Below are 27,818 nucleotides of genomic sequence, written 5' to 3' on the forward strand. Positions count from 1 at the left end.
GCATTAGAGAGGGTACAGAGGAGATTTACGAAGATGTTGCCTGGACTGGAGTTTTTTTAGCTATGAATAAAGATTGGATAGGCTGGATTTGTTTTCTTTGGAACAGAGGAGGCTGAGGGGAGATCTTATTGATGTGTTTAAAATGATGAGGGGCCTAGAGAGACTAGTATGATGGACCTATTTACCTTAGCAGAGAGGTCAACAATTAGGGGGGCATCAATTTAAAGTAATTGTTAGAAGGTTTAGAGGGGATTTGAGGGGAAATTTCTTCACCCAGAGGGTGGTGGGGGTCTGGAACTCACTGCAGAAACCCTCACCACATTTAAAAAGTACTTGGATCTGCACTTGAAATGTCGTAACCTACAGGGCTACGGACCAAGAGCTGGAAAGTGGGATTGGTTGGATAGCTCTTTGTTGGCCAGCACGAACACGATCGGCCGAAATGGCTATGATTTATGATTATGAATCGTCAAGTCTGAAGATAACAAAGGCATGGATGAGCGTTCCAGCAGCAGATGAGATGAGGCAGGGATGGAGTTGGACGCCAGTCCTTTGCCATTATTCTTGTTTATTCAATTTTGAAATTACGAGGCTCCTTGATAGAGAGATTAGCATATGACTAGTTTAATACGGTAAAGGCACTATTATGACATGGATCAAGGATTTCCTCGCAGGAGATCTACTCCACTTAAATAACAATACATAGGGCAGGAGAAAACTGGAACTATTTTAAGAACAAATTAATGATGGTGCAATGTGTAGCAGTTTCAACATATAAAACAACACAGAATGGCACACATGGATTTGCTCCTGGAATAACCTTCATGTTATCACCTTTAATCTCATCTATAGTATACACTAAGTAGATGCCATATACTTTCCCATATGTCGGGAGAGAAAGCTGATGGAGAATCATCAAGAGTACCATTATGCACCGACTTGTGGCTGGCATCAGAGAATGGCTGGTGAAACCTTGTGATCAGGTCACTCAGCACTCGTTAGCTGTGAATAACATACACAGTGAAAATATGAAGGAGGAAAACATCTAAAATACTATGAACAAATAGCCTCATCCATAACCCTCAAAGAAAAAATTCTAAGTGCTGAATTATATAGAAATAACCAGAAAGCGCCATTCTGCTTATAAACCACATAATTTATAATCAGAACTTTAGCTCGATAATCTTTTAATCCACAGTGCCTCAGGAATGCAAAGCATTCACCATAGCATAATTCTATGTGTCCAATAGAGGGTGCTAGAAAATAATAAATGAAAAGCTATTTCCCATATTTTATACTTAAGAAAATGAAACCAGCATACATCCCCTATGGCTAGCAGCGCAATCAAAAGAAATAGCATTATTTGTCTGAGTTTGGTCTTGCCCCAAAATACAAGGTATTACTTACAAGTTTACGACCTTTCATGAAATTAATAGAAAGAAAAACTTGCATTTATATAGCGCCTTTCACAACCACCAGGTGTCCCGAAGTGCTTTCCAGCCAATTAAGCACTTTAAAAAGTGTTGTCATTGTTGTAATATAGGAAATGTGGCAGCCGATTTGCTCACAAGCAAGCTCCCAAAAAACAGCAATGTGATAATGACCAGATAATCTGTTTTTTTTGTTTTGTTGATTTGTAGAATTTCAGTTGGTACCAGCGAATTGGAAAACTGCAAATGTAACGGCCCTATTTAAAAAAGGAGGCGGACAGAAAACAGGAAACTATAGATCAGTTAGCCTAACATCTGTCATTGGGAAAATGCTGAAGTCCATTATTAAGGAAGCAGTAGCAGGACATTTGGAAAAGTATAATTTAATCAAGCAGAGTCAGCATGGTTTTATGAAAGGGAAATCATGTTTGACAAATTTGCTGGAGTTCTTTGAGGATGTAACGAGCAGGGTGGATAAGGCGGATTCAGTGAATGTGGTGTATTTGGATTTCTAGAAGGCATTCAATAAGGTGCCACATAAAAGGTTAGTGCACAAGTTTAAAGTTCACGGGGTTGGGGGTAATATATTAGCATGGATAGAGGATTGGCTAACTACCAGAAAACAGAGAGTCGGGCTAACTGGGTCATTTTCATTGGCAAACTGTAACTAGTGGGGTGCCACAGGGATCGGTACTGAGGCGTCAACTATTTACAATCTATATTAATGACTTGAATGAAGGGACCGAGCGTAATGTAGCCAAGTTTGCTGATGATACAAAGATGGGTGGGAAAGCAAATTGTGAGGAGGACATAAAATATCTGCAAAGGGATAGACAGGCTAAGCGAGTGGGCAAAGATTTGGCAGATGGAATATAAAGTGTGAGGTTGTCCACTTTGGCAGAACAAATAAAAAATCAAATTATTATTTAGATGGAGAAAAATGACAAAATGCTGCAGTACAGAGGAAACTGGGAGTCATTGTGTATGAAACAAAAACGTTAGTCTGCAGGTACAGCAAATAATCAGGAAGGCAAGTGGAATACATAAGAGCATAAGAAATAGGAACAGGAGTAGGCCATATGGCCCCTCGAGCCTGCTCCGCCATTCAATAAGATCATGGCTGATCTGATCATGGACTCAGCTCCACTTCCTTGCCCACTCCCCATAACCCCTTATCCCCTTATCGTTTAAGAAACTATCTATTTCTGTCTTAAATTTATTCAATGTCCCAGCTTCCACAGTTCTCTGAGGCAGCGAATTCCACAGATTTACAACCCTCTGAGAGAAGAAATTTCTCCTCATCTCAGTTTTAAATGGGTGGCCCCTTATTCTCAGATCATGCCCTCTAGTTCTAGTCTCCCCCATCAGTGGAAACATCCTCTCTGCATCCACCTTGTCAAGCCCCCTCATAATCTTATACGTTTTGATAAGCTCACCTCTCATTCTTCTGAATTCCAATGAGTAGAGGCCTAACTACTCAACCTTTCCTCAGAAGTCAACCCCCTCATCTCTGGAATCAAACTTGTGAACCATCTCTGAACTGTCTCCAAAGCAAGTATATCCTTTCATAAATATGGAAACCAAAACTGCACGAGCTATTCCAGGTGTGGCCCCACCAATACTCTGTACAACTGTAGCAAGACTTCCCTGTTTTTATACTCCATCCCCTTTGCAATAAAGACTAAGATTCCAATGGCCTTCCTGATCACTTGCTGTACATGCATACTATCCTTTTGTGTTTCATGCACAAGTGCCCCCAGGTCTTGCTGTACTGCAGCACTTTGCAATCTTTCTCCATTTAAATAATAACTTGCTCTTTGATTTTTTTTCTGCCAAAGTGCATGACATCACACTTTCCAACATTACACTCCATCTGCCAAACTTTTGCCCACTCACTGTCTATGTCCTTTTGCAGATTTTTTGTGTCCTCCTCACACATAGCTTTTTCTCCCATCTTTGTATCGTCAGCAAACTTGGTTATGTTACACTCGGTCCCCTCTTCCAAGTTGTTAATATAGATTGTAAATAGTTGGGGTCCCTGCATTGATTCCTGCGGCACCCCACTGGTTACTGATTGCCAACCTGAAAATGAACCATTTATCCCGACTCTCTATTTTCTGTTCGTTAGCCAATCCTCTATCCATGCTAATATACTGCCCCCAATTCCGTGACCTTTTATCTTGTGCAGTAACCTTTTATGTGGCACCTTGTCAAATGCCTTCTGGAAGTCCAAATACACCACATCCACTGGTTCCCCTTTATCCACCCCGTTACATCCTCAAAGAATTCCAGCAAATTTTACTTCCCCTTCATAAATCCATGCTGACTGCCTGACCGAATTTTGCTTTTCCAAATGTCCTGCTACTGCTTCTTTAATAATGGACTCCAACATTTTCCCAACCACAGATATTAGGCTAACTGATCTATAGTTTCCTGTTTTTTGTCTGCCTCCTTTTTTAAATAGGGGCATTACATTTGCAGTTTTCCAAATTGCTGGGACCTCCCCAGAATCCAGGGAATTTTGGTAAATTACAACCAATTTAACCACAATCCCTGCCGCTACTTCTCTTAAGACCCGAGGATGCAAGCCATCAGGTCCAGGGGATTTACCTGCCTTTAGTCCCATTATCTTACTGGGTACCATCCCCATAGCCCCTTGACGATCGACTGTTAGAATATTGTTAGTGTTCCTCTACCTTAAAGACTAATACAAAACATAGCCTTTATTGCAAGGGGGATGCAGTATAAAGCAGAGAAGTCTTGTTACAACAGTACAGGGTATTGGTGAGGCCACACTTAGAGTACTATATACAGTTTTGGTCTCCGTATTTAAGGAGCGATATACTTGCATTGGAGGCAGTTCAGAGAAGGTTCACTCAGTTGATTCCTGAGATGAAGGAGTTGACTTATGAAGAAAGATTGAGCAGGTTGGACCTAAACTCATTGGAGTTCAGAAGAATGAGATCTGATCCTACTGAGACATATAAGCTAATGACAAGGGCTCGACAAGGTAGATGCAGAGACGATGTTTCCACTCATGGGGGAATCTAGAAACTAGGGGTCATAGTTTTAGAATAAGTGGTCACCCATTTAAAACTGAGATGAGGAGGGATTTCTTCTCTCAGAGGGTTGTGAATCTGTGGAATTCTCTGCCCCACGGAGCTATGGAGGATATTGTATTGAATATATTTAAGGTGGAGATAGACAGATTTTTGAGCGATAAGGGAGTAAAGGTTGATGGGGAGTGGGCAGGGAAGTGGAGCTGAGCCAATGATCAGATCAGCCATGATCTTATTGAATGGCGGAGCAGGCTCGAGGGGTTTCTTATGTTCTTATGTTCTTATGTACTTGATTTGCATTCAGGAAATGTCTTCATCGGTGAACATATTAGGTGGCCGTATTCTCTTCACTTTTCTTTCTTTGGACTAGAATTTCCACAAAGGATATCACCGTTTTTTGGCGTTATTCACGGTTAATGACTTTTTTTTCGTGCTGAAATAACGCCAAAAAATAAATGCTTAAATTTCCCCAGTTTGTAACTTGTGGCGAAGCGTTAAAAAAGCGCCATTTTAAGAACAGAAATTAAATTTTTCGCAATAAAAAAAATCGCCCATTCTGCACATGTGCGTGACGGGTGTGCCCACGCATGCGCAGTACACTTCCTGGTCTGCATCAGCCATTTTTACAGGGAATTGAAAGTTGCAGGAGAGTACTCGATACTTACACACAGGTGCTGCAGGAACAAAAATGCTGCGTGATTTGGAAAGGAAGAGGGCAGGAAAGTTTAGCCAGGATGCAAATGAAGCCCTGGTAGACGCTGTAGAGAGAGGATGGGGCCAGGTTGGGAGGAAGGGTCCTGGTAAACTGCATCCATCTGCAATGGCTGAAGCTTGGCGACACGTTGCCGAACAGGTTTCCTGGTGGACTCCATCAAGAGGACCCATACGCAGTGCAGGAAGAAGTGGCATTACCTTTGCGTTAGAGGAAGTAATATTTTTATTTATGCACTCCAATTACTTGAATTGTAAATGTGACCTATCTTGGTATGGCTAGGTTTCTGATCATCACACATAACAAAGGTTGCTCTTTTTCTGCACTGTACTTCGATGTTTTCGTGATGAACAACATGCAAGTAAAGGGACATTATACAGATCACAATTAAATGTACACAGTATGGTATAAGTGCTTTGATGACTGTATGTGCCACGAGAGCAGAAGGCTCCTCTCTTAAAAATTTCTATTGCCTTCTTTGCAGAGAAAGTTGTCCGAGAACCAGCGAGCGCAGTGGAAAGCTGGTGGGGGTCCGGCAAGACTGCTCCCACTCACAGCCCTGGAAAGTCGGATTACAGGTCTGATTGGTGCGTCGCAGAGATCGACCACCTGTGTGGATACTGAGCCCAGGTTCGAGAGAGAGGCTAAGTCCTGCAAAATCCACAGTCAGGGTTGTTTCAATGTTAAGTACTGTGTGGGCTAGGCTTCGGTTTATGCGATGTACTCTCCGTCAGCTAGGCTTCGGTTTATGCAATGTACTATCATTCGTCGTGGTCCTTCAAAAGAGCCTGCGCTATGTGAGCCTATTTATGACATCCTGCCCCCTCCCCTGCTGCTAACCAGTCGTCTGTTCTTTTATATTTTGCAGATGTTTCAGATACATCCAATAATGGAGAAGACCCCTCTAGCTCGCCACAAGCGGAAATGGATGACACTGAACTCAGCCATCCTGCAGAACCTCCACAGGACGATCAGGAGGAGGACGAAGAGGAGAATGAGGAGGAGGACGATGCTTCAGTTGACGCTTTTGCGGGGGGGAGGATGATCAGACGGTGGTATTGAATTTGGAGGAGGTTGACGCCACGGAGGTAGAAAGGGTTTTAGCCTGCCCTACGCAGGAGGGGACATATGTCGGTTATGCAGCATCCGAGGTCCTGGGTCCTAGTGGGTTGCAGGAACCCACACCCAGGACACCAGCAGGCCCGTCTGTACGGAGACGGAGACGTGAAGAGCACTCTCCCATGATGCAGGCTCCACGGGAGGCGGTAGAGCTGATAGGAATGACTGGGGACCAAGGGTGAGATATCGGGAAGCATAGCAGTGCTATCTGCTGACATTAGGGAGGGCATGTCTGAGATAGTCGCTGCAACGCGGGAAAACACAGAGGCTGTCATTGCCCAGCAGCGATGACACTCGAGTGATGCCACTCCAATCCTCAGACCAACCTCAACAGTCAGTGTGCAGGTTGATCCACAGGCTGAAGGGTCTGAAGCCTGGCCTTCCGCAGCCAGAGGTTTTCAGGGACTTCCTTTGGCGTCTCCTTCTTCTGTCCCCCAACAAGCGGAGCGCCTTACCCGAGAAACTAATAAGAACCTTGAGCTCACCGGGAGTAGGGCTAAGCCTGCGGTAACGGGCAAGGCTAATGACAAGGGCAAGAGCAAGAAGGGCGGGCGGCGGTGTTTAAATAAGGCGGGGGCGGGGGCAGGTGGAGAGGTGGCTGCAGCTGAAGTATGTTTGCTGCTGTGGTTGTTGTGGTTGTTGTTGTTTTGCTGTTCTTTTGTTCTTCTTTTGTTGTTGTGGTTGGTTGTTTGTTTTATTGTTAGCTAAGTGACATTAATTTAAAAGTTTAACATAATACTAACATTTTTTTTACAGTTAAGAACAAGTGTACAAATATTTAATAAATTTAAAATTATTTTTTCAACTAAGTCAAAGTTATGTAGTGTCTCATTCGCAGAATAACAGGGGGAAATAGTCAACATGGTGGGATACAGTGGGCAGCCCATGATGAAACGTGCCATTTAGCCTTCATGCAAAGTCATCATAGGCGGTCCCTCGAAACGAGGATGACTTGCTTCCATGCCAAAAAAGAATGAGTTCAAAGAATGAAAGAGCTCAAGGTTAGAAGATGCCTGTGCGTGGATTTTTTTAAACATGTGATGGCCACCACACGGGCTTGACAGAGCTAAGTCTGGCAAAGTGGTGAAGTATCAGCTGCTGATGCAAGGCTCTTGCAATGGTGTAAGGTCCACAAGGCCTCCTCCCATGTCCTCCTGGGGGTGGTCATAGTGACATGGATTCCTCCTCCTCCTCCTCCTCTTCCTCCTCCTCCTCCTCCTCCCCCCCCCCTCTCTTCTGAGGTGGTTCTGCAATCTCCAGTGGCAAATCCTGTTCCCTCATGATGGATAAGTTGTGTAGCATGCAGCAATCTGATCAGGGGTGTATTGCAGGGCGCCTCCAGAGTGGTACAGGCATCGGAAGTGGTGCTTTAGCACTCCAATTATCTTCTCGACAATGTTGTGTGTGGCTATATGGCAGATATTGTAGCGATGCTAACCTTCTGTCTACGTTTTGTGGAGGGGGATCGTGAGCCAGGTGGCGAGCCCGTAACCTTTGTCCCGCAGCATCCAGCTCTGGCCTTCTGGCTACTCCTCAAACAGCTGTGAGACAGTGCTCTCACACAAGATGAAAGCATCATTGGCATCACGGAGTCATGGCTCCAAGGCTGGGAACCCAACATCCAGGAGTATTAAACATTCAAGAAGGAAAGACAGAAAGGGAAAGGAGGTGGGGTGGCATTGCTGGTTAAAGCGGAAATTAACGCAATAGTAAGGAAAGACATCAGCTTGGATGATGTGGAATCTGTATGGGTGGAGCTGTGGAATACCAAAGGGCAGAAAACGCTAGTGGGAGTTGTGTACAGGCCACCAAACAGTAGTAGTGAGGTTGGGGACAGCATCAAACAAGAAATTAGGGATGTGTGCAATAAAGGTACAGCAGTTATCATGGGCGACTTTAATCTACATATAGATTGTGCTAACCAAACTGGTAGCAATATGGTGGAGGAGGATTTCCTGGAGTGAATTAAAGATGGTTTTCGAGACCAATATGTCGAGGAACCAACTAGAGGGCTGTCCATCCTAGATGTGCAATGAGAAAGGATGTGTAATTAGCAATCTTGTTGTGCGAGGCGCCTTGGGGAAGAGTGACCATAATATGGTAGAAGTCTTTATTAAGATGGAGAATGACACAGTTAATTCAGAGACTAGGGTCCTGAAATTAAGGAAAGGTAACTTTGATGGTATGAGACGTGAATTGGCTAGAATAGACTGGCAAATGATACTTAAAGGGTTGACGGTGGATAGGCAATACCAAACATTTAACGATCACATGGAAGAACTTCAACAATTGTACATCCCTGTCTGGAGTAAAAATAAAATGGGGAAGGTGGCTCAACCATGGCTAACAAGGGAAATTAAGGATAGTGTTAAATCCAAGGAGTAGGCATATAAATTGGCCAGAAAAAGCAGCAAACCTGATGACTGGAAGAAATTTAGAATTCAGCAGAGGAGGACAAAGGGTCAAAATAAGAGGGGAAAAACAAAGTATGAGAGGAAGCTTGCCAGGAACATAAAAACTGACTGCAAAAGCTTCTATAGATATGTGAAGAGAAAAAGATTAGTGAAGACAAACGTAGGTCCCTTGCAGTCAGATTCAGGTGAATTTATAATGGGGAACAAAGAAATGGCAGACCAGTTGAACAAATACTTTGGTTCTGTCTTCACTAAGGAAGAAACAAATAACCTTCTGGAAATACTAGGGGACCGAGGGTCTAGTGAGAAGGAGGAACTGAAGGAAATCCTATTAGGCAGGAAATTGTGTTAGGGAAATTGATGGGATTGAAGGCCCATAAATCCCCAGGGCCTGATAGTGTGCATCCCATAGTACTTAAGGAAACATAGAAACATAGAAACATAGAAAATAGGTGCAGGAGTAGGCCATTCGGCCCTTCTAGCCTGCACCGCCATTCGATGAGTTCATGGCTGAACATGCAACTTCAGTACCCCATTCCTGCTTTCTCGCCATACCCCTTGATCCCCCTAGTAGTAAGGACTTCATCTAACTCCTTTTTGAATATATTTAGTGAATTGGCCTCAACAACTTTCTGTGGTAGAGAATTCCACAGGTTCACCACTCTCTGGGTGAAGACGTTTCTCCTCATCTCGGTCCTAAATGGCTTACCCCTTATCCTTAGACTGTGACCCCTGGTTCTGGACTTCCCCAACATTGAGAACATTCTTCCTGCATCTAACCTGTCTGAACCCATCAGAATTTTAAACGTTTCTATGAGATCCCCTCTCATTCTTCTGAACTCCAGTGAATACAAGCCCAGTTGATCCAATCTTTCTTGATAGGTCAGTGCCGCCATCCCGGGAATCAGTCTGGTGAACCTTTGCTGCACTCCCTCAATAGCAAGAATGTCCTTCCTCAGGTTAGGAGACCAAAACTGTACACAATACTCCAGGTGTGGCCTCACCAAGGCCCTGTACAACTGTAGCAACACCTCCCTGCCCCTGTACTCAAATCCCCTCGCTATGAAGGCCAACATGCCATTTGCTTTCTTAACCACCTGCTGTACCTGCATGCCAACCTTCAATGACTGATGTACCATGACACCCAGGTCTCGTTGCACCTCCCCTTTTCCTAATCTGTCACCATTCAGATAATAGTCTGTCTCTCTGTTTTTACCACCAAAGTGGATAACCTCACATTTATCCACATTATACTTCATCTGCCATGCATTTGCCCACTCACCTAACCTATTAAAGTCGCTCTGCAGCCTCATAGCATCCTCCTCGCAGCTCACACTGCCACCCAACTTAGTGTCATCCGCAAATTTGGAGATACTACATTTAATCCCCTCGTCTAAATCATTAATGTACAATGTAAACAGCTGCGGCCCCAGCACAGAACCTTGCGGTACCCCACTAGTCACTGCCTGCCATTCTGAAAAGTACCCATTTACTCCTACTCTTTGCTTCCTGTCTGACAACCAGTTCTCAATCCATGTCAGCACACTACCCCCAATCCCATGTGCTTTAACTTTGCACATTAATCTCTTGTGTGGGACCTTGTCGAAAGCCTTCTGAAAGTCCAAATATACCACATCAACTGGTTCTCCCTTGTCCACTCTACTGGAAACATCCTCAAAAAATTCCAGAAGATTTGTCAAGCATGATTTCCCTTTCACAAATCCATGCTGACTTGGACCTATCATGTCACCTCTTTCCAAATGCGCTGCTATGACATCCTTAATAATTGATTCCATCATCTTACCCACTACCGATGTCAGGCTAGCCGGTCTATAATTCCCTGTTTTCTCTCTCCCTCCTTTTTTAAAAAGTGGGGTTACATTGGCTACCCTCCACTCAATAGGAACTGATCCAGAGTCAATGGAATGTTGGAAAATGACTGTCAATGCATCCGCTATTTCCAAGGCCACCTCCTTAAGTACTCTGGGATGCAGTCCATCAGGCCCTGAGGATTTGTCGGCCTTCAATCCCATCAATTTCCCCAACACAATTTCCCGACTAATAAGGATTTCCCTCATATCCTCCTCCTTACTAGACCCTCTGAGCCCTTTTATATCCGGAAGGTTGTTAGTGTCCTCCTTAGTGAATACCGAACCAAAGTACTTGTTCAATTGGTCCTAGAAGTGGCCCTAGAAATAGTGGATGCATTGGTGATCATTTTCCAACAGTCTATCGACTCTGAATCAGTTCCTATGGACAGTAGCGACTGTAACACCACTTTTTAATAGTGGAGGGAGAGAGAAAACGCGTAATTATCGACCGGTTAGCCTGTCATCAGTAGTGGAGAAAATGTTGGAATCAATTATTAAAGATGAAATAGCAGTGCATTTGGAAAACAGTGACAGGATCTGTCCAAGTCAGCATGGATTTATGAAAGGGATATCATGCTTGACAAATCTTCTAGAATTTTTTGAGGATGTAACTGGTAGAATGGACAAGGGAGAATCAGTGGATGTGGTGTATTTGGACTTTCAAAAGACTTTTGACAAGGTCCCACACAAGAGATTGGTGTGCAAAATTAAAGCACATGGTATTGGGGGTAATGTATTGACGTGGATAGAGAACTGGTTGGCAAACAGGAAGCAGAGAGTCAGGATAAACGGGTCCTTTTCAGAATGGCAGGCAGTGACCAGTGGGGTGGCGCAGGACTCAGTGCTGGGACCCCAGTTATTTACAATATACATTAAGGATTTAGATGAAGGAATTGAGTGTAATATCTCAAAGTTTGCAGATGACACTAAGCTGGGTGGCGGTGTGAGCTGCGAGGAGGATGCTAAAAGGCTGCAGGGTGACTTGGACAGGTTAGGTGAAATGCATGGCAGATGCAGTATAATGTGGATAAATGTGAGGTTATCCACTTTGCTGGCAAAAACACGAAGGCAGAATATTATCTGAATGGTGGCAGATTAGGAAAAGGGGAGGTGTAACAAGATCTAGGTGTCATGGTACATCAGTCATTTAAAGTTGGCATGCAGGTACAGCAGGCGGTGAAGAAGGCAAATGGTATATTGGCCTTCCTAGCTAGGGGATGAGTATAGGAGCAGGGAGGTCTTACTGCAGTTGTACAGGGCCTTGGTGAGGCCTCACCTGGAATATTGTGTTCAGTTTTGGTCTCCTAATCTGAGGAAGGACATTCTTGCTATTGAGGGAGTGCAGCGAAGGTTCACCAGACTGATTCCTGGGATGGCAGGACTGACATATGATCGACTGGGCCTGTATTCACTGGAGTTTACAAGGATGAGAGGGGATCTTCGAGAAACATATAAAATTCTGATGGGACTGGACAGGTTAGATGCAGGAAGAATGCTCCTGATGTTGGGGAAGTCCAGAACCAGGGAACACAGTCTAAGGATAAGCCATTTGGCACTGAGATGAGGAAAAACTTCTTCACTCAGAGAGTTGTTAACCTGTTGTTAACCTGTGGAATTCCCTACCGCAGAGAGTTGTTGATGCCAGTTCATTGGACATATTCAAGAGGGAGTTCGATATGGCCCTTATTATTGTGATCCTAACACAGATGAGACTGCACACATGTTAAAGTAACAGTGACCTCAGTCTTTATTAAGACACTCCAGAGTGAGGAACAGGCCTTAGGGGCCGGCTTATATACAGTGCTCCCAAGGGATGCTGGGATCCCTTGGTACTTCAGGGGATGCACTTCCTGGTGTCGGAACATGGGAGTGCATGCTTTACAGATACACTACATCACTCCCCCTCCCAAAGTCAAAGTGAAAACTATTTACAAGGTGAGGCGGTCTGGAGCCTTTCTTTCCCTGGTGGACCGTCTCGATACAAATGTCTGTTCTGGTGTCTTGGCTGTGCCCTCGCTGGGCTGGCGTGTTGTTGGCCCTGCAGTGCTGCTGGGTGAGTCTGGCTTCCTGGGCTGTTGGGCGTGATGGGTTCGATTTCCTGGTCCGGCGTGGGGTCATTGATCCTTTGCGTGTGTGTTGTGGGCTCGAAAAAGGTGGTGTCTGCTGTGGGTTGTTCAGGGCAGTCTGTGAACCGCAGCCTCGTTTGGTTCAGGTGCTTTCTGCAAATTTGTCCATTGTCTAGTTTGACTACAAACACCCTACTCCCTTCTTTAGCTATCACCGTGCCCGCGATCCACTTGGGACCATGTCCATAGTTTAGCACATACACAGGGTCATTCAGAGCAATTTCCCGTGACACAGTGGCGCGACCATCGTTTACATTTTGTTGCTGCCTCTTGCTCTCTACCTGATCATGCATAGAAGCATAGAAACATAGAAATGGATTGAATGTGAAATAATGTCGGGAAGCACCACCACCGCCACCATTGAAAGCCTGAGGGCCATGTTTGCCACCCACAGCCTGCCTGACATATTGGTCAGTGACAGTGGGCCATGTTTCACCAGTGCTGAATTTAAAGAATTCATGACCCGCAATGGGATCAAGCATGTCACCTCGGCCCTGTTTAAACCAGCCTCCAATGGGCAGGCAGAGAGGGCAGTACAAACAATCAAACAGAGCCTTAAACGAGTCACAGAAGGCTCACTCCAAATCCGCCTGCCCTGAGTACTGCTCCGCTACCGCACGAGACCCCACTAGCTCACAGGGGTGTCCCCGGCTGAGCTACTCATGAAAAGGACACTTAAAACCAGACTCTCGCTGGTTCACCCCAACCTGCATGATTAGATAGAGAGCAGGCGGCAGCAACAAAATGTAAATGATGGTTGTGCCACTGTGTCACGGGAAATTGATCTCAATGACCCTGTGTATGTGCTAAACTATGGACATGGTCCCAAGTGGATCGCGGGCATGGTGATAGCTAAAGAAGGGAGTAGGGTGTTTGTCGTCAAACTAGACAATGGACAAATTTGCAGAACGCACCTGGACCAAACGAGGCTGCGGTTCACAGACTGCTCTGAACAACCCACAGCAGGCACCACCTTTTTCGAGCCCACAACACACACCCAAAGGATCAACGACACCACGCCGGACCAAGAAATCAAACCCATCACACCCAACAGCCCAGCAAGGCCAGGCTCACCTAGCAGCCCTGCAGGGCCAACAACATGCTAGCCCAGTGAGGGCACAGCCAAGACATCAGAACAGACATTTGTATCGAGGCGGTCCACCAGGGAAAGAAAGGCTCCCGACCGCCTCACCTTGTAAATAGTTTTCACTTTGACTTTGCGGGAGAAATTATGTTGTGTATCTGTAAAGCATGCACTCCCATGTTCCGCCACCAGGGAGCTCATCCCCTGAAGTCCCAAGGGATCTCAGCATCCCTTGGGAGCACTGTATATAAGCAGGCCCCTAAGGCCTGTTCCTCACTCTGGAGTGTCTTTTTAAAGACTGAGATCACTGTTACTTTAACCTCCCTGTGTGCAGCCTCATCTGTGTTAGGAACACAATAGTCTCGTGGCCAATGCCCAGTACAAAAAGTCTCTGAGCATTTGCTCCAGGTAGCCATCAAACTCACATTGTCCTGCAAGTCGCCTTAGCTCGGCGACGTAGCTCGCCACTTCCTGACCTTCAGATCGTTGGAACGTGTAGAACCGATACCTCGCCATCAGCACGCTCTCCCTCGGTTTAAGATGCTCCCGAACCAGTGTACACAGCTCCTCATATGACTTATCTGTGGGTTTCACCGGAGCCAGAAGATTCTTCATGAGGCTATAGATCGGTGCCCTGCAGACCGTGAGGAGGACCGCTCTCCTTTTTGCAGCGCTTCCTTCTCCGTCCAGCTCGTTGGCTACAAAGTACTGGTCTAGCTATTCGACATAGGCTTCCCAGTCCTCACCCTCCGAGAACTTCTCCAAGATGCCCACAATTTGCTGCATCTTTGCGTTGGATTCGTATACTCGTCGCCAGTTATTGTGTTCCTCACACAGATGAGACTGCACACAGGGAGGTTAAAGTAACAGTGACCTCAGTTTTTATTAAGACACTCCAGAGTGAGGAACAAGCCTTAGTGGCCGGCTTATATAGAGTGCTCCCAAGGGATACTGGGATCCCTTGGGACTTCAGGGGATGCACTCCCTGGTGGCGGAACATGGGCGTGCATGCTTTACAGATACACAACACTTATGGCTAAAGGGATCAAGAGGTATGGAGAGAAAGCAGGAAATGGGTACTGAGGTGAATGATCAGCCATGATCTTATTGAATGGTGGTGCAGGCTCGAAGGGCCGAATGGCCTACTCCTGCACCTATTTTCTATGTTTCTATCATGAGTACTCTCTGGAAATTGTGCATTTACTGCCATGATACGCTGAATATGGTCGCAGAAAATCTGTATGTTCAGCAAGTGGGATCCCTTTTGGTTTCAGTAAACCTCAAAAGGTGCTCACAGGGCGATATGCGTACAGTCAATGGCAGCCTGTACCTTGCGGAAGCCAGCAATGCGTGCAAAACCTCTAGCATACGAACATAAGAAATAGGAGCAGGCGTAGGCCATACAGCCCCACGAGCCTGCTCCACCATTTAATACAATCATGGCTGATCCGATCATGGACTCAGGTCTACTTCCCTGCCTGCTCCCCATAACCCCTTATTCTCTTATCGGTTAAGAAACTGTTTATCTCTGTCTTAAATTTATTCAATGACCCAGCTTCCACAGCTCTCTGAGGCAGCGAATTCCACAGATTTACAACCCTCTGAGAGAAGAAATTCCTCGTCATCTCAGTTTTAAATGGGCGGCCCTCTCATTCTGTGCCTCCCTGGTCATTGGTAATTGATGAAGACCTTTCTACGTGCAAACGGTGCAGTAGTCACCTGGCAAATGCAGCGATGTATAGCGTGCTGTGAGATGCAACATATGTCCCCTGCTGATGCCTGAAGTCACCTTGACCTCAACGGTCAGTGCAGTCCTCCTCGCGCTTGTAGGCTGTATGTCTGCCTTTATGAGCTGGCATATCTCTATGACCATCTCTTTTCAAAAGTGCAGCCTTCTAACGCACAGTGCCTCAGTCAAGTGGAGGTAAAAGCGATGTTCCCTGTAACTCGTTGGGGGTAAGGCTTCCTCCCCATATGTTTGCGACCTCTTTGATTATGCTGATAATGCTGTTGAATAAGCCTTCTTCTATGATTATCCTGGATAGCATACCAGTCACCAAATATGGCACAGATAGAATAGGCCCCATTCTTAAAATGCCCTTAAATGTCCCTAAATGTCCTGAAAAACGAATTATAAACTCACTAATCTCTAAACAATGCCTTCCCTCCAAAACCTTTAACTGAGCTCCGTTTTCCAAGATGGCGGCGTTATCGCCGATTTCGATCCGACTCGACCAGGTAAGACAAGCTTTTTCAGTTTGGTATTTATCACTGTCCTTAAAAATGTCGCTTTGGCCAAATTCACAAAAACAGTGATATCGTTGTTTTTGACGTCACAAAAACGGTTTGTAAAAATGGCAGTCGTTATTTTTTAATGACGACGTTAAACCAGTGGCCAAATTTGAAAAATGTCCTTACATTTTTTTCGAGACCAAAAAAATATTTTAACGTGAAAAAATGCCGTTAAAACATGCGTTAGGCTGGCTAATTTCTAGCCCTATATTTTTTCTTCCTCCTTTAAGTCCTACCATGCTGCAAGCCACCTGTTCCCAAGCAGCTGCCTTTGCTGCTGTATTTCCAACCACTATCTTATTTTTCCTCTGTCAGCAAGCATTCAATCTTGATTCTCTATTTCTGCCAACAACCCTGTCTAATATCAGTAACTCTGAAACGTGAAAAATAACCAACATTTTACCACAATGTCACCATACATTACTTTATGTCAGAAAAGCACAGATAGCACAAGTTGTAGTTGTGAAGTTAAAAGTGATGGGGGATAGGTAGGGCTGTGGCGAATATACAGAGAATAACTATATCAGAAGGTGTGCGGTATGAAGAATATTTTCACCGCTGACTAACCTGATCAATTCTGAGGGACACAAGTGAAAATATTCTTCGTATTTCACAACTCCGCCATAAAGAATTGTGTTTACAATATTTGCTCTGCTCTTTCTTCTCTATTTTAGAACTGTAAAATAATTATTAATGTAAATTGTATTATTTCCTGGTCACAAACACTGGATTAGACTTGTTTATAATATCATCGTTGCATTACTCATTCCAAACCATCTGTAGTATGTCAAATATTAACAAATCTTTTCCATTTTGAACACGATTATTGCTGTATTTTTCTTTTCTACATTATGGCAGTTTGACACCACAGTGGTTTTGTTGTTTCATTATGTAGGGAGAATTAAGTATAGGGTTGCCATCTATTGTTAAATCTAAAACTGGATGAGAGCATGAGTGCAGGAATTACGGGGTTGATGTGTTTTATTAGCTGGTTTGCCAATCATATGTTTTATTAGCTGTTTTGCATTATGTCTAAACCACCATTGTGTAGCCATTGAGATACTGAAAGCAAGGGAATGAGATTATTTATTTAGTATTTTTAGCATTCGTCAACTAAATATAAAAGTAAAAACTCGCTGATGTACTTATTGCTGCGGTTCATGGTGTATAGTGTAACTTCTACTACTGTTTATGTATGTGCCTGTTAACCGAATATCCATCATGTTGACAAAATTTGGCAAATTATTAATTTTTTCACCAAATTGTTGTCTCACTTTCTGCTGATCAATGAAACATTGAGAATTTTTGAAGTTTCTGTTTCATTTTGCATGTGTGCAAAGCTAAGCTTCAAATTTCTTTGAAATGAAATATAAGTGACTGGAGTTATAACTTGTCACCCACCGTGACTATTCTATCATATGCCAGAAAGGCCTAAATTGTATTCAGAATTTTCAATCATTAAAGCATGAAAGCAGCTGCCAGTGATGACCGAAATGTCAATATTTCAGAATGAACCTGTCAGATGTGTACATAACAATTCTAAGGATCCAATCAGAAACGTATTTTCCGTGATTATAATTCCTGATTTCTATAGCTCTGTGTGGCCTAAAAACCAGGCCACAGGTATCAAAATTGGACTAATTCTGCCTGGTTTACATTTTCTTTTTAAAAACTGAGCAAAAAAGCTGACTGAAAACCAGATGCATACAATCCTAATTAAGTAGAATAAATGGACTTTGCTGATTGTATTAGAATGTGTTTACGCAAGTTGTAAGCAGTCATTGAGGACTTCTGATTGACACACTTCACATCCCGTAAGGACAGGATAATTTATAAAATGCTGCGAGGTTTGGTCAGCTTCATCCAAAAATCTAAAGTTTAAGTGGGTTAAGAACATACGGAAGTAACAGTCGAATGTCAAGTGAAAGAGATAATGGGAAAAAATGTTTTTGCCCTGTGCCTGGAAACAGATCGAGGGAAGAAAATTGGGACCAGTATCTTTCATTTAGAAAAGACCGCAGCAGCTACTTCCTTAATCCACACAGCCTCAAACTCCCCTGTTCTCATAGATGGGTTCCAGGCCATGCCCTTACAATCAGTCATTTCACCTACCTCTTAGATCTGACACTTGAGTTCTGATGCAACCTTAACCTTGGGCCTATTAGACAACTTTAGCCTGTCTAACACAAGCATCTGCAATCTTTTTACTGGAACTGCCTTGTAGAGCACATTCAGAGGAACTGTTCCTGCTCTTCTGGCTTCTTAGTTTTTGCAACAGCCTTAACCCTTTAGCAATGGCTTTACTTCAATTTTCTTACTCCAGTTGCTGCTATAGCTCCTTTTTCCCCAAATTTCCTTTTTGGGCAAGTGGAACTTGATACAGAAACATCATTACTTATCTCTACATGCATCGAGTAAACCTCTTTATAGCCCGACCACATCCAGTCACGAACAGTGGTAGACAACCAAGTAGCTAACAGGAGGTGGCTCCATGAACATCTCCATCCTCAATCAGACTGGAACCCAGTATGTGAGTGCAAGAGACAAGTCTGAAGTGCTTGCAAATGTTTTCAGCCAAAAGTGCGTCCTCCCAAGGTCTCCACCATTATAATGCCACAGCCTTTCGACAATAGGCGTGTTGTATTCACAAAAAACATGATAAATCCCATCACACACCGACGTGTGCCTTGCAGGCGGTGAGAGGCTCTGGGAAGTCGTAAATTTTTTAAGAACAATTTCTTCGGCTTTGTGAGGAAGAAATGTAACTCCCACACGCAGTAGGTGGCACTATTCCCCGTCTAATGTGCACACACACATTTCAATGTGATACACAATAGTAATCAGATCAGTTTTCAGCTAGTATCTTTGAAATTTGTTGCATGCGATATTTAGATAAATGGCTGCAACTGCAATCAGTCATTTGCTATGATTGTAACATAGCAGACTTAAAAACAAGCCTATTGAAGATATTGCACGTTTTGGTCAGGATCCACGTTGATGCACAATTGTCGTGCCATACTTCGATGTTAAGAGTAAAATGTGATTAACGGGACTGATTAACATCTCCCTGAATCTCAAACTATAGGCGTCCGATGTTTAGATTTTTTTCAATTATATTTATATCTTTCTTAAGATAAATAAAGGTTTTATTTTTTCCTATTTTATTTGTTTAATTAACAAGGGACCGACCGTTAATTACACGTTACAGGGAATTCTGAATATATGTGGACAAGTGAGAAAAATAGGGAAATACTTGGAGGAATCATACTCAATTTCTCAGTCTTGCTGGATGAGAAATGCATATTCACAATATTAATGTGAGGAGTTTTGTTACATTTCTATTTCTTCAAGTGGCGCCAACCATATCTGGCAGCCAGAGATTATAAAATTAGTAATAAAACGCGCATGCACATACACCGAACTGATAGAAAAGGTTGATAATCTTAACTGTAAACACCCTACAACCCGTGTTAACCATATGAAAGTAGGTTTCTTTGAATGATTAACGCTATATGCCCATCAGATTGGAATTATACCAGTAAACGTTGGTTCATTTATAGACAAACATCATTCTTAACTGCTGGAACAGCTAAACGACAAAAAGGACGGATTATCAATTTATGCATCTGAGTATTAATATGTATGTGAGTAATAACTGCAGTTCTTCAGTACGATAACAAAAGGACTAGGCCTAATTAATGTTATGTATAATTCCAGCTATTCAGCTGGAAATAATCTGAAACTTATAACTTATCTGACCTTTCGACACCGAACCTCACTTGCGGCAATAAAGGAACAATTCGGTTGTAACCTTTTGGTAGACCACCTATCGAGAAACATCACCTGTAGTCAGTCAAAAAGTTCAAGTAAGAAACATATCGAGATTTGCATTCATTATACATGCACATTTTCATCTTAGTTCACCTAATTCTGTTGGTTATTGATGAATATATAATAATAGTATTAGCAAATATATAATTTAATTTCTGGTATTTGCGCGATATATTTTAATCGATTGTTTGGCAGTGTGTCGCTTGCTTAATGATTCAATGCAGTCGTGTTTGTGGCTACAACAAAAGTAAAATACCGTGGATGCTGTAAATCTGAACTAAAAACAGAAAATGATGTAAATACTCAGCAGATCAGACAGCCTCTGTGGAGAGAGAAACAGAGTTAACGTTTCAGATCGCTGGCCTTTCGTCAGAACGTGTCTATGGCTAATTTGGAGGTGTTTTGATCCCAACACCGAATCTCTAATTCATCAACAGTCAGCCGAAATTTTGAAGAAATATTTTTAAAATATTCATAAATGTATGTTTCAAAAGTGTTTATTTTATTTATATTCCATTCAGAAAGTTGGTATCTAATCAAACGATTATTTTTGTATTGCTGTAATGTATAATTGGAACACCAATAAACTATAGTATTTAAAAACAACTAAGAACTGGTTACACCGTGTTGTTACAGTACGATGCACTTAACATTTCGGTAAGACGTGTGTTTATGAGTTGGAGGAAGGAAGGGTATCTACCGGAAATCAAATCGGTAACTTAAATGTACTTTAATTATTTTTAAATACTTTATCTAAAGTAAACTATGCAATGTGTGAGAACTCGTGGTTGAGCGCAATTTAGTTGTGCTTTAGTAGGTAAAAGACGACCCATTAGTGAACAACACTTTTGACTGGTGCATATCGACTCCTAATTTCTACTGTCAATTTTTTGTCTGAAAATACTCCTGTGAAGCGCCTTGGGACATTTTACTACGTTAAAGGTGCTATATAAATACAAATTGTTTTGTTGCAATAAAAACCGAAGCGGTTATTTGGGTTTATTTATTTGGGTTTCGCAAAATAGTCGAATTGAGTCCAATTATCGAAAGGTAGCAACACACTGCCTCCTTCAAAATGAGATAAAGTGTCAAATATATATTTCTGTGTACTAGATCTGTAGATTTAAAATCCCTAGAGGGCTTACTGTACAATTAATCCTGCAAACAAAAACAAGGCCAACTCAGATTTAGTTGCATTGTGCAGTTTACTTCATGTTGCTGTAATCTTTAATGACTTGAGCCCATCAGATCTCGTCTCCGGAAATGAAGCGGAGCGAGCGCTTACCTGTCGCTGGGAACAAGAAAGGTTCTGAGTTCTATTTACGTCATTCACCTGACAGCATAATAGCCCGCTGAGCGGCGCTCTAAACACCGCCTCCTCCCCACCCTCGCTGCTCTTCCATTGGCTCAGCCGTCGGATGGGGCGCGGCCACCCGACGTCAATCAATGCCTTGCGCTGCGCCATTGGCTGAAGCCGGTCACCCATCCCGCCCCCTCCCCCACAGAGACGCTACTTCCGCCTGTGGAAGGAGAGACTAATCAACATGGCGATGGGCTGTCAGTGGACGCGCCGAGCCAGCCGGAGTTGCTTTGAGATGTCAGTGGCGACACTGGGCAGAGAGCGAGCACTTCCCCTCGGCCAATAAAAGCATATCTGACATTTTCAGCGACGGTATTAGGCGGCGAGGTGGACTTTGGTGTACTATGTCTCTACTTTGTGTGAGAGGTGAGTGTTGCTAAGGGGTGTGTTGCGGGGTGGGGGTGGAGAGGCCTGGGGCAACGATTGGTACCCACCCTGCCTTCACTTCATTCAAAGTCATCGGCTCTTCAGCTGCACGTATGCCGGATCAGTAATCGCTCTGACAATAAGTGTTCGTAGCCGCTTTTTTCTGAATAAGTAATCAGACTTGTTGCTGCTTTCAAGAACCTCTGTCGCATCCATCACTTTATTTGATTTTTATAAATAACATTTAATAGAACTAACAGGTTTCTCATAAGCTGCAGCTGCTTCTGCGGTATTAAACAGATGTATTGAAATGACTTGTTGCAGTTTCTGCCTTTAGCTGTCTATTCCCACATCTCCTCCACCTCGTCTCGGCTCGAATATTGTATTTGGAATTATTCACACAAACTGCTGGTGCATGTTCTAACCTGTGCCACTCAGTGAAACTTTTCGTTTGGTGGTTTGTGTGTGTAGTATGTGTTGCCTTCCAGATTGAAATCTTTTAGCTATCAAAATTAGTTTAGGATTTCAATTATCGTCTTTGGATCTCAACACATACCATGGATGAGATATGATAAAATGTTATCACTTAAAGTCAAACAGGGTGAGGTTGTCATGATTAAGTCTGTTTCTATTCGACATGGTAGTCGATTGAAAGCCTCTCGGAGGGCGGCTATTGTGGCAGCTGAACGGATACGATAAACCATCATCAACGTGATACAAAATTAAAAGCTTTCTCAGGTTTGGTGATGCAGACGGGAGCATTTCTAGAGAGAAAGTTGTCGATGGAACCGAGCCCAAGGTCCTTCTGTAAGTGCGATGAGAGCCTCGCTTCAACGCAACGGATTGAACAGATTTTAAATCTATACATTTCATTCGGCGCTGATTCTGGTTTACTATGCTTTTGTTATTAGTGGAAAACTTTTACAGTCATTAAAATGTTACAGCGTGCAGGTCCTCACCTGCCCACTTAGTCGTGCAGAAAGGTTTCAGTTTGCTCGAATAGCTTTTGTTCCCTTTGCTTTGGTCATTTGCAAACGTTGAACGTATGAAGATAACTTTGAAGGTAGAAACTCACGATCTTTTTAAAAAAAAAACATTATTTAAGACTCAAATGATTGAGTGTAATCGCGCTTATTTGGCATTTTGTCACATTCTACAAAATTAAATCTGATCGTAGATTGTTCAAAAGGGTAAATGAAAAATTGTTTTAGTTTTAGATCAGCAAACACTAATATAAGGAATCGGCGCATCTAAAATTTTAGGAAGCCTGTGCTCTCTATCATATTAAATGGTATATTTCACTGCAGTTCCTATTTCATTACTATAATTGAAATACAATTCCATTTGTTAAATTTACAATCTGCAAAGAGTCCAATATTATGTCTTATTTTATAATCCGATTTTACGCAATTTAAAATCATTTTTAAAGACTTTGATTTTGCATATCTGAACTTTCTGACCAAATTAGGCGCCTAAAATTGCACTCGGAGGGGAATATTTCCAGCTGATATTACTATCTTGGGCGGTGGGCGATACTTCTTCCCAGCTGTCAGTGACCATATCGCATTGCCAGGAATTCGAATTAAGTCCGGAATTTGACGTCAAAACGAGAAATGTGGACGACGCATTTTTTTAAGTAATTCTGAAACTGCAGGGATTATTATGTTTTAAAAAAGTATTAAAATATTTCACGCTATAAAATTATATAATTCCGTAAGGTGTTCAATATCTCAAGAATTTACTTTGATCATTAATCAGAGTTGTCAAGAGATTTTCTATTCTGGGTGCCCAACTGTAGAGGTTTTGCGACATCAGTGTGAATTTTCCACTTCTCGCAGCAGCTATCCTTCGGGCCTGAGAGGTAATACAGTTATAATACTCATGTTGTGTCTTTACCAAGAGGTTTCAGCGTTGTAGCAGTGCAAGATCGTTATAACTACAGCTAAACTGCGATTTAGTTTGGTATGTTTCGTCAGATGTGAGACAACCGAGAAAATATGGTCTGGCATTGCCCCAGCTTTGCACTAGTTGCAGTTAAACCAATCTATGTCAAATTTTGAAGTTTAGTAAGGCTTATCTAAATTCCTAATATTGGGAAAGATGTGGATGGCTCTTGGAGTGAAAGGCTGTGAAGCAGAGCAACATGCAGTTATGTAAAACTCTCTCTTTTTAGAGACTGCCTTGAACAGTAACTGATAACTCTATAAAACCTACAGCACTTGCCAACTTGTATCAGATTGGTGTTGGAGGCTATAGCTGGTATCATCCAAAGGGTTGTCAAAGTATACTTTTATCCCATCTTGGTCGGATTGCTACCCAAGCTCCAAAGGTATCATTTTCCTTCCATTGCTTCACTGAGTTCTCAATTGAAATAAGTTCTGATAACAACAATTTGCATTTATATAGTGCCTTTTCATGTAGAAAAAATGTCCCCAAATGCTTCAGAGGTGTAATCAAAAAATGACACTGAGCCAAAGAAGTGGAGGGTTGATCAAAACCTAGGTTAAATATGTGGGGTTTACGGAGGGTTTAAGAGTTGGAGAAATAGAGGGATTTAGGGAAGAAATTCTAGAATTTGGAGCTTGGGCAGCTGAAGGCAAGACTGCCAGTGGTGGGGCGAAGGAAGGGACACACACACAAGAGACCGGACAGAAAAATTGAGAGTTTGGATGGAGGCAACTGTAGAGCTGGAGGAGGATATAGATATATGGAGGATTGAGCTTTAAACATAAAGATGAGAATTTTAAATTTGGTTGACGGGAGAGTCAATGACGACATGGGTGATGGGCAAGTGGGAAGGTACAAGAAAGGATATGGACGGTGGAAATTTAGATGAGCTCGGGTTTACAGAGGGTGACGAATAAGAGGCTGGCTAAGAGAGCATTGGAATAGTCAAACCTGGAGAGGACCAAGACATGAATGAGGGTTTTGGCAACAGATGGGCTGAAGTAAGAGCAGACTTGGGCATTGTTACAGATGTGGACGTAGGCAGTCTTTGTGATTAAGAGAATATAGGGTAAGAAATTCCGCTCCGAATTGAATAGAGTTCCAAGACTTTGAACAGTCTGGTTCAATCTGAGACAGTGGCTCGTGAGGGGATAGAATCAGTTGCAAGGGCATGGAGTTTGTGACGGGGGAGCAATGATAATCTGTGTGTGTGTATATGTATGTATGTATGTATGTGTGTATATATATATATTATATAATATAATATACTGACACATGTCTACGGATGATGTCGCCAAGAGGCAGCATATTACATAGAACAACAACTTGTGTTTACATGGTGAACAAGAGAGCACTGAGGATAGATCCTTGGGGGACTCCAGCGACAAAGGCACAGGGGCCTGAAGAGAAATATTCAGTTATCGATCAATGAGGCAAGTGATTGAAATTGTGCTTCATGCTGACATTGCCCATTGTTACGGAGAGAAGTTGGCAGATGAAATTTAATGCAAATGGAAAGCACTACACATGGGAATGGAAAAAAAGGGCAACATATAATATTCCAGGAATTAAGCGAGAGTAACCTGGGTAACCTAACTGCTGTTTTTAATCTCTTGTCCTAAAATGAAGTATATAGATTCTGTGTTCACATGGCCAAGATTGAGACTTGCTGTGTGGACAGTTGTGTTCATGAGTAATCAGAGTATTGTACCACTCTGACACAGCCAATTATAATGAATAATACTGTGTCATGCGGATATGGCATGTTGTAGGACCAATGTAGAATACCAAAGAGTAGCAAGATGAAAGTTTGTTTCTCTCCTCTACATACAGATCTGAGGTGTGCTGCTGTAGAGAAGTAAGACTGGAAGAGCAGTCAGTGGGTTGTTCTTTGTGCCCTACTATTGTCAAACCTGAAGAGCAGAGTTTTGGAATCAGTTTGCTTATCCACCGCCTTAGCTGTGGTAGTTCAATGATTTTTTTGGGGGGGGGTGGGAACTTTTTTTAAAGAGAAGAAAACATGACATACAGGTGCAACTAAAACCATAGTGTGAACAAACTGTAGAAGAAGATTTGCAATTGTCATCTCAACACATAGTACCTCTAAATCCAGATTTCCGTCTGTTACATTTGTGTGCAAAGGGACTCTATCACTTGGATCTGCCTTTTTAGATAGGTTAACTAGTGCTGAGGGGGAGGATTCAAACTAGTTTGGCAGGGACACCAGGATGAAAGCATCAGAGAGGGGATGCAAGGTGCTCGGAGAACTGGGAGAGACAAACAGCATTAGAATAAAGAAGGATCAGGTGGGTATGGTCGCATAGTGGTTATGTTACTGGATTAGTAATCCAGAGGCCTGGACTAATGATCCGGAGACATGAGTTCAAATCCCACCACAGCAGCTGTGAAATTCAATTAATTAAATAAATCTGGAATAAAAAGCTAGTGTTAGTTATGGAGATTTTGAAAGTACCAGATTGTTGTAAAACCCATTTGGTTCACGAATATTAGGGAAGGAAATCTGCCGTCCTTGCCTAGTCTGGCCTATATGTGACTCCAGACCCAGCACAGAAATCTGATTGACTCTTAACTGCCCTCTCAAGTGTTCTGGCAAGCCACTCAGTTGTACCAAACTGCTACAAGAAAGTATAACAGCACTATGGGAGTACCTTCACCACACTGACTGCAGCGGTTCAAGAATGCGGCTTACCACCTTCTCATGGGCAAAAAATGTTGGCCTTGCCAGCAGCGCCCACATCCTATGAACGAATATAAAAGGGTCTTTGAAAATCTTAAACATTATCTGAACACATTGTGGTCAATTTAGAATACATTTGTGGTTGTTTAAGGACAATTGAAGAATTTTGAAGACCGTTTAGAATATTTAAAGGAAGGGGCCTGTAATTTCTCAGTCAATATTGCTGACTACTCACATGCTGCAGAACAGAGATGGAAGAAGGTTCATTGAGCACATAATGCTCTTCAATCAACAAGGTGGCAGGCTGCTGAGGAGGAGGAGGAGGCCTTACTCCCAACGCATTTACAGGGAGCAGCACTCATACCTGCACCTGTCCGATACAACGTGCATTAGAAGGCTGTGCTTCCGAAAAGAGGATATCAGTGAGATATGCCAGCTCATTTTAAGGGAGATCTGCAGCCTACCAGCACCATCAGGACCGCATTGCCCGTGGAGGTTAAGGTTAACGCGGCATTATTTTTTCCATGTGTCGGGCTCCTTTCAGGTCTCAACTGGCAACATTTGCTGCATCCCTCAGCACACCATACATTGCTACGTTCGCCAGGTGACTGAAGCCCTTTACGCACGCAGGATGGACTTTGTAAACTTCCCTATGACCAGGGAGGCACACACTGAGAGGGCTTTGGGTTACTCGAGAATAGCAAACTTCCCCAAGATCCAGGTTGCAATAGACTGTACGCACATCGCCATGCAAGCACCTTTTAGAGGAGTCAGGTGTACCGTAACCAAAAGGGATTCCACTCCCTGAACGTACAGCTCGTTGTCGACCACAAGCAAATAATCATGGCAGTAAATGCCAATTTTTCAGGGAGCATTCATGATGCACACATCTTGCCTGTGAGCACTGTCTCCGACCTTCAGCCACAAGGTCAATGCTGGGTGACAAAGGATACGGCCTCGCGACCTGGCTCTTGACACCCCCTCTGTAAGACCCAGACAGATACCGAGCTATCAAAGCCATATAGCCACATGCAATATCGTCAAAGACAATTGGAGTGCTGAAGCAGCGCTTCAGGTGCCTGGACCACTCTGGAGGCAGCCTACAATACCACCCTGAGCAGGTAGCTGAGTTCATTGTGGTGTGCTGCATGTTGCACAACTTAGCTCTCAAGATGGGACAGGAATTGCCAGGAAAGGGGGGAGGCAGAAGAAGAGAAGGATGAGAACCTTGAGGAGGACAATCAGCCTGGCAATGAACCCATACGGCCATTCCCCCCCACCTCACCACTGGAGATGCCACGTAGTAGTTAGTGCAATTTCAAACCTGTTGCGTCAGCAGCTCACAAATGAACGCTTTGCTTCAACGGTGAAAATTACGTTACGTTTCATCCTTGCCTGGCCGTTGTTTGCAACCCTTGTATTGATAACCTTCAGTTTGTAAAAGTGAGTGAGAAGCTGCACAAGAATTGTAAGTGTAATATTCTTTACAATTTAACAAAATTGCAAAAA

The 27,818-nt window shown here is 43.1% G+C and overlaps 1 protein-coding gene across 1 annotated transcript in view; it reads left to right on the forward strand.

The window, feature by feature from the left end:
• The first annotated feature begins 21,480 nt into the window (after window positions 1-21,480).
• LOC139240107 (protein unc-13 homolog B-like) overlaps window positions 21,481-27,818 on the forward strand; it is an 893,314-nt gene continuing 886,976 nt past the window's right edge. The window contains exon 1 of the mRNA XM_070868486.1: window positions 21,481-21,664. Within this exon, the coding sequence (XP_070724587.1) occupies window positions 21,643-21,664 (22 nt within the window). The 5' untranslated portion in view covers window positions 21,481-21,642. The remainder of the gene's footprint in view (window positions 21,665-27,818) is intronic.

The sequence above is a fragment of the Pristiophorus japonicus genome, chromosome 2 (assembly GCF_044704955.1).
Source record: "Pristiophorus japonicus isolate sPriJap1 chromosome 2, sPriJap1.hap1, whole genome shotgun sequence".
Lineage (NCBI taxonomy): Eukaryota > Metazoa > Chordata > Chondrichthyes > Pristiophoridae > Pristiophorus > Pristiophorus japonicus.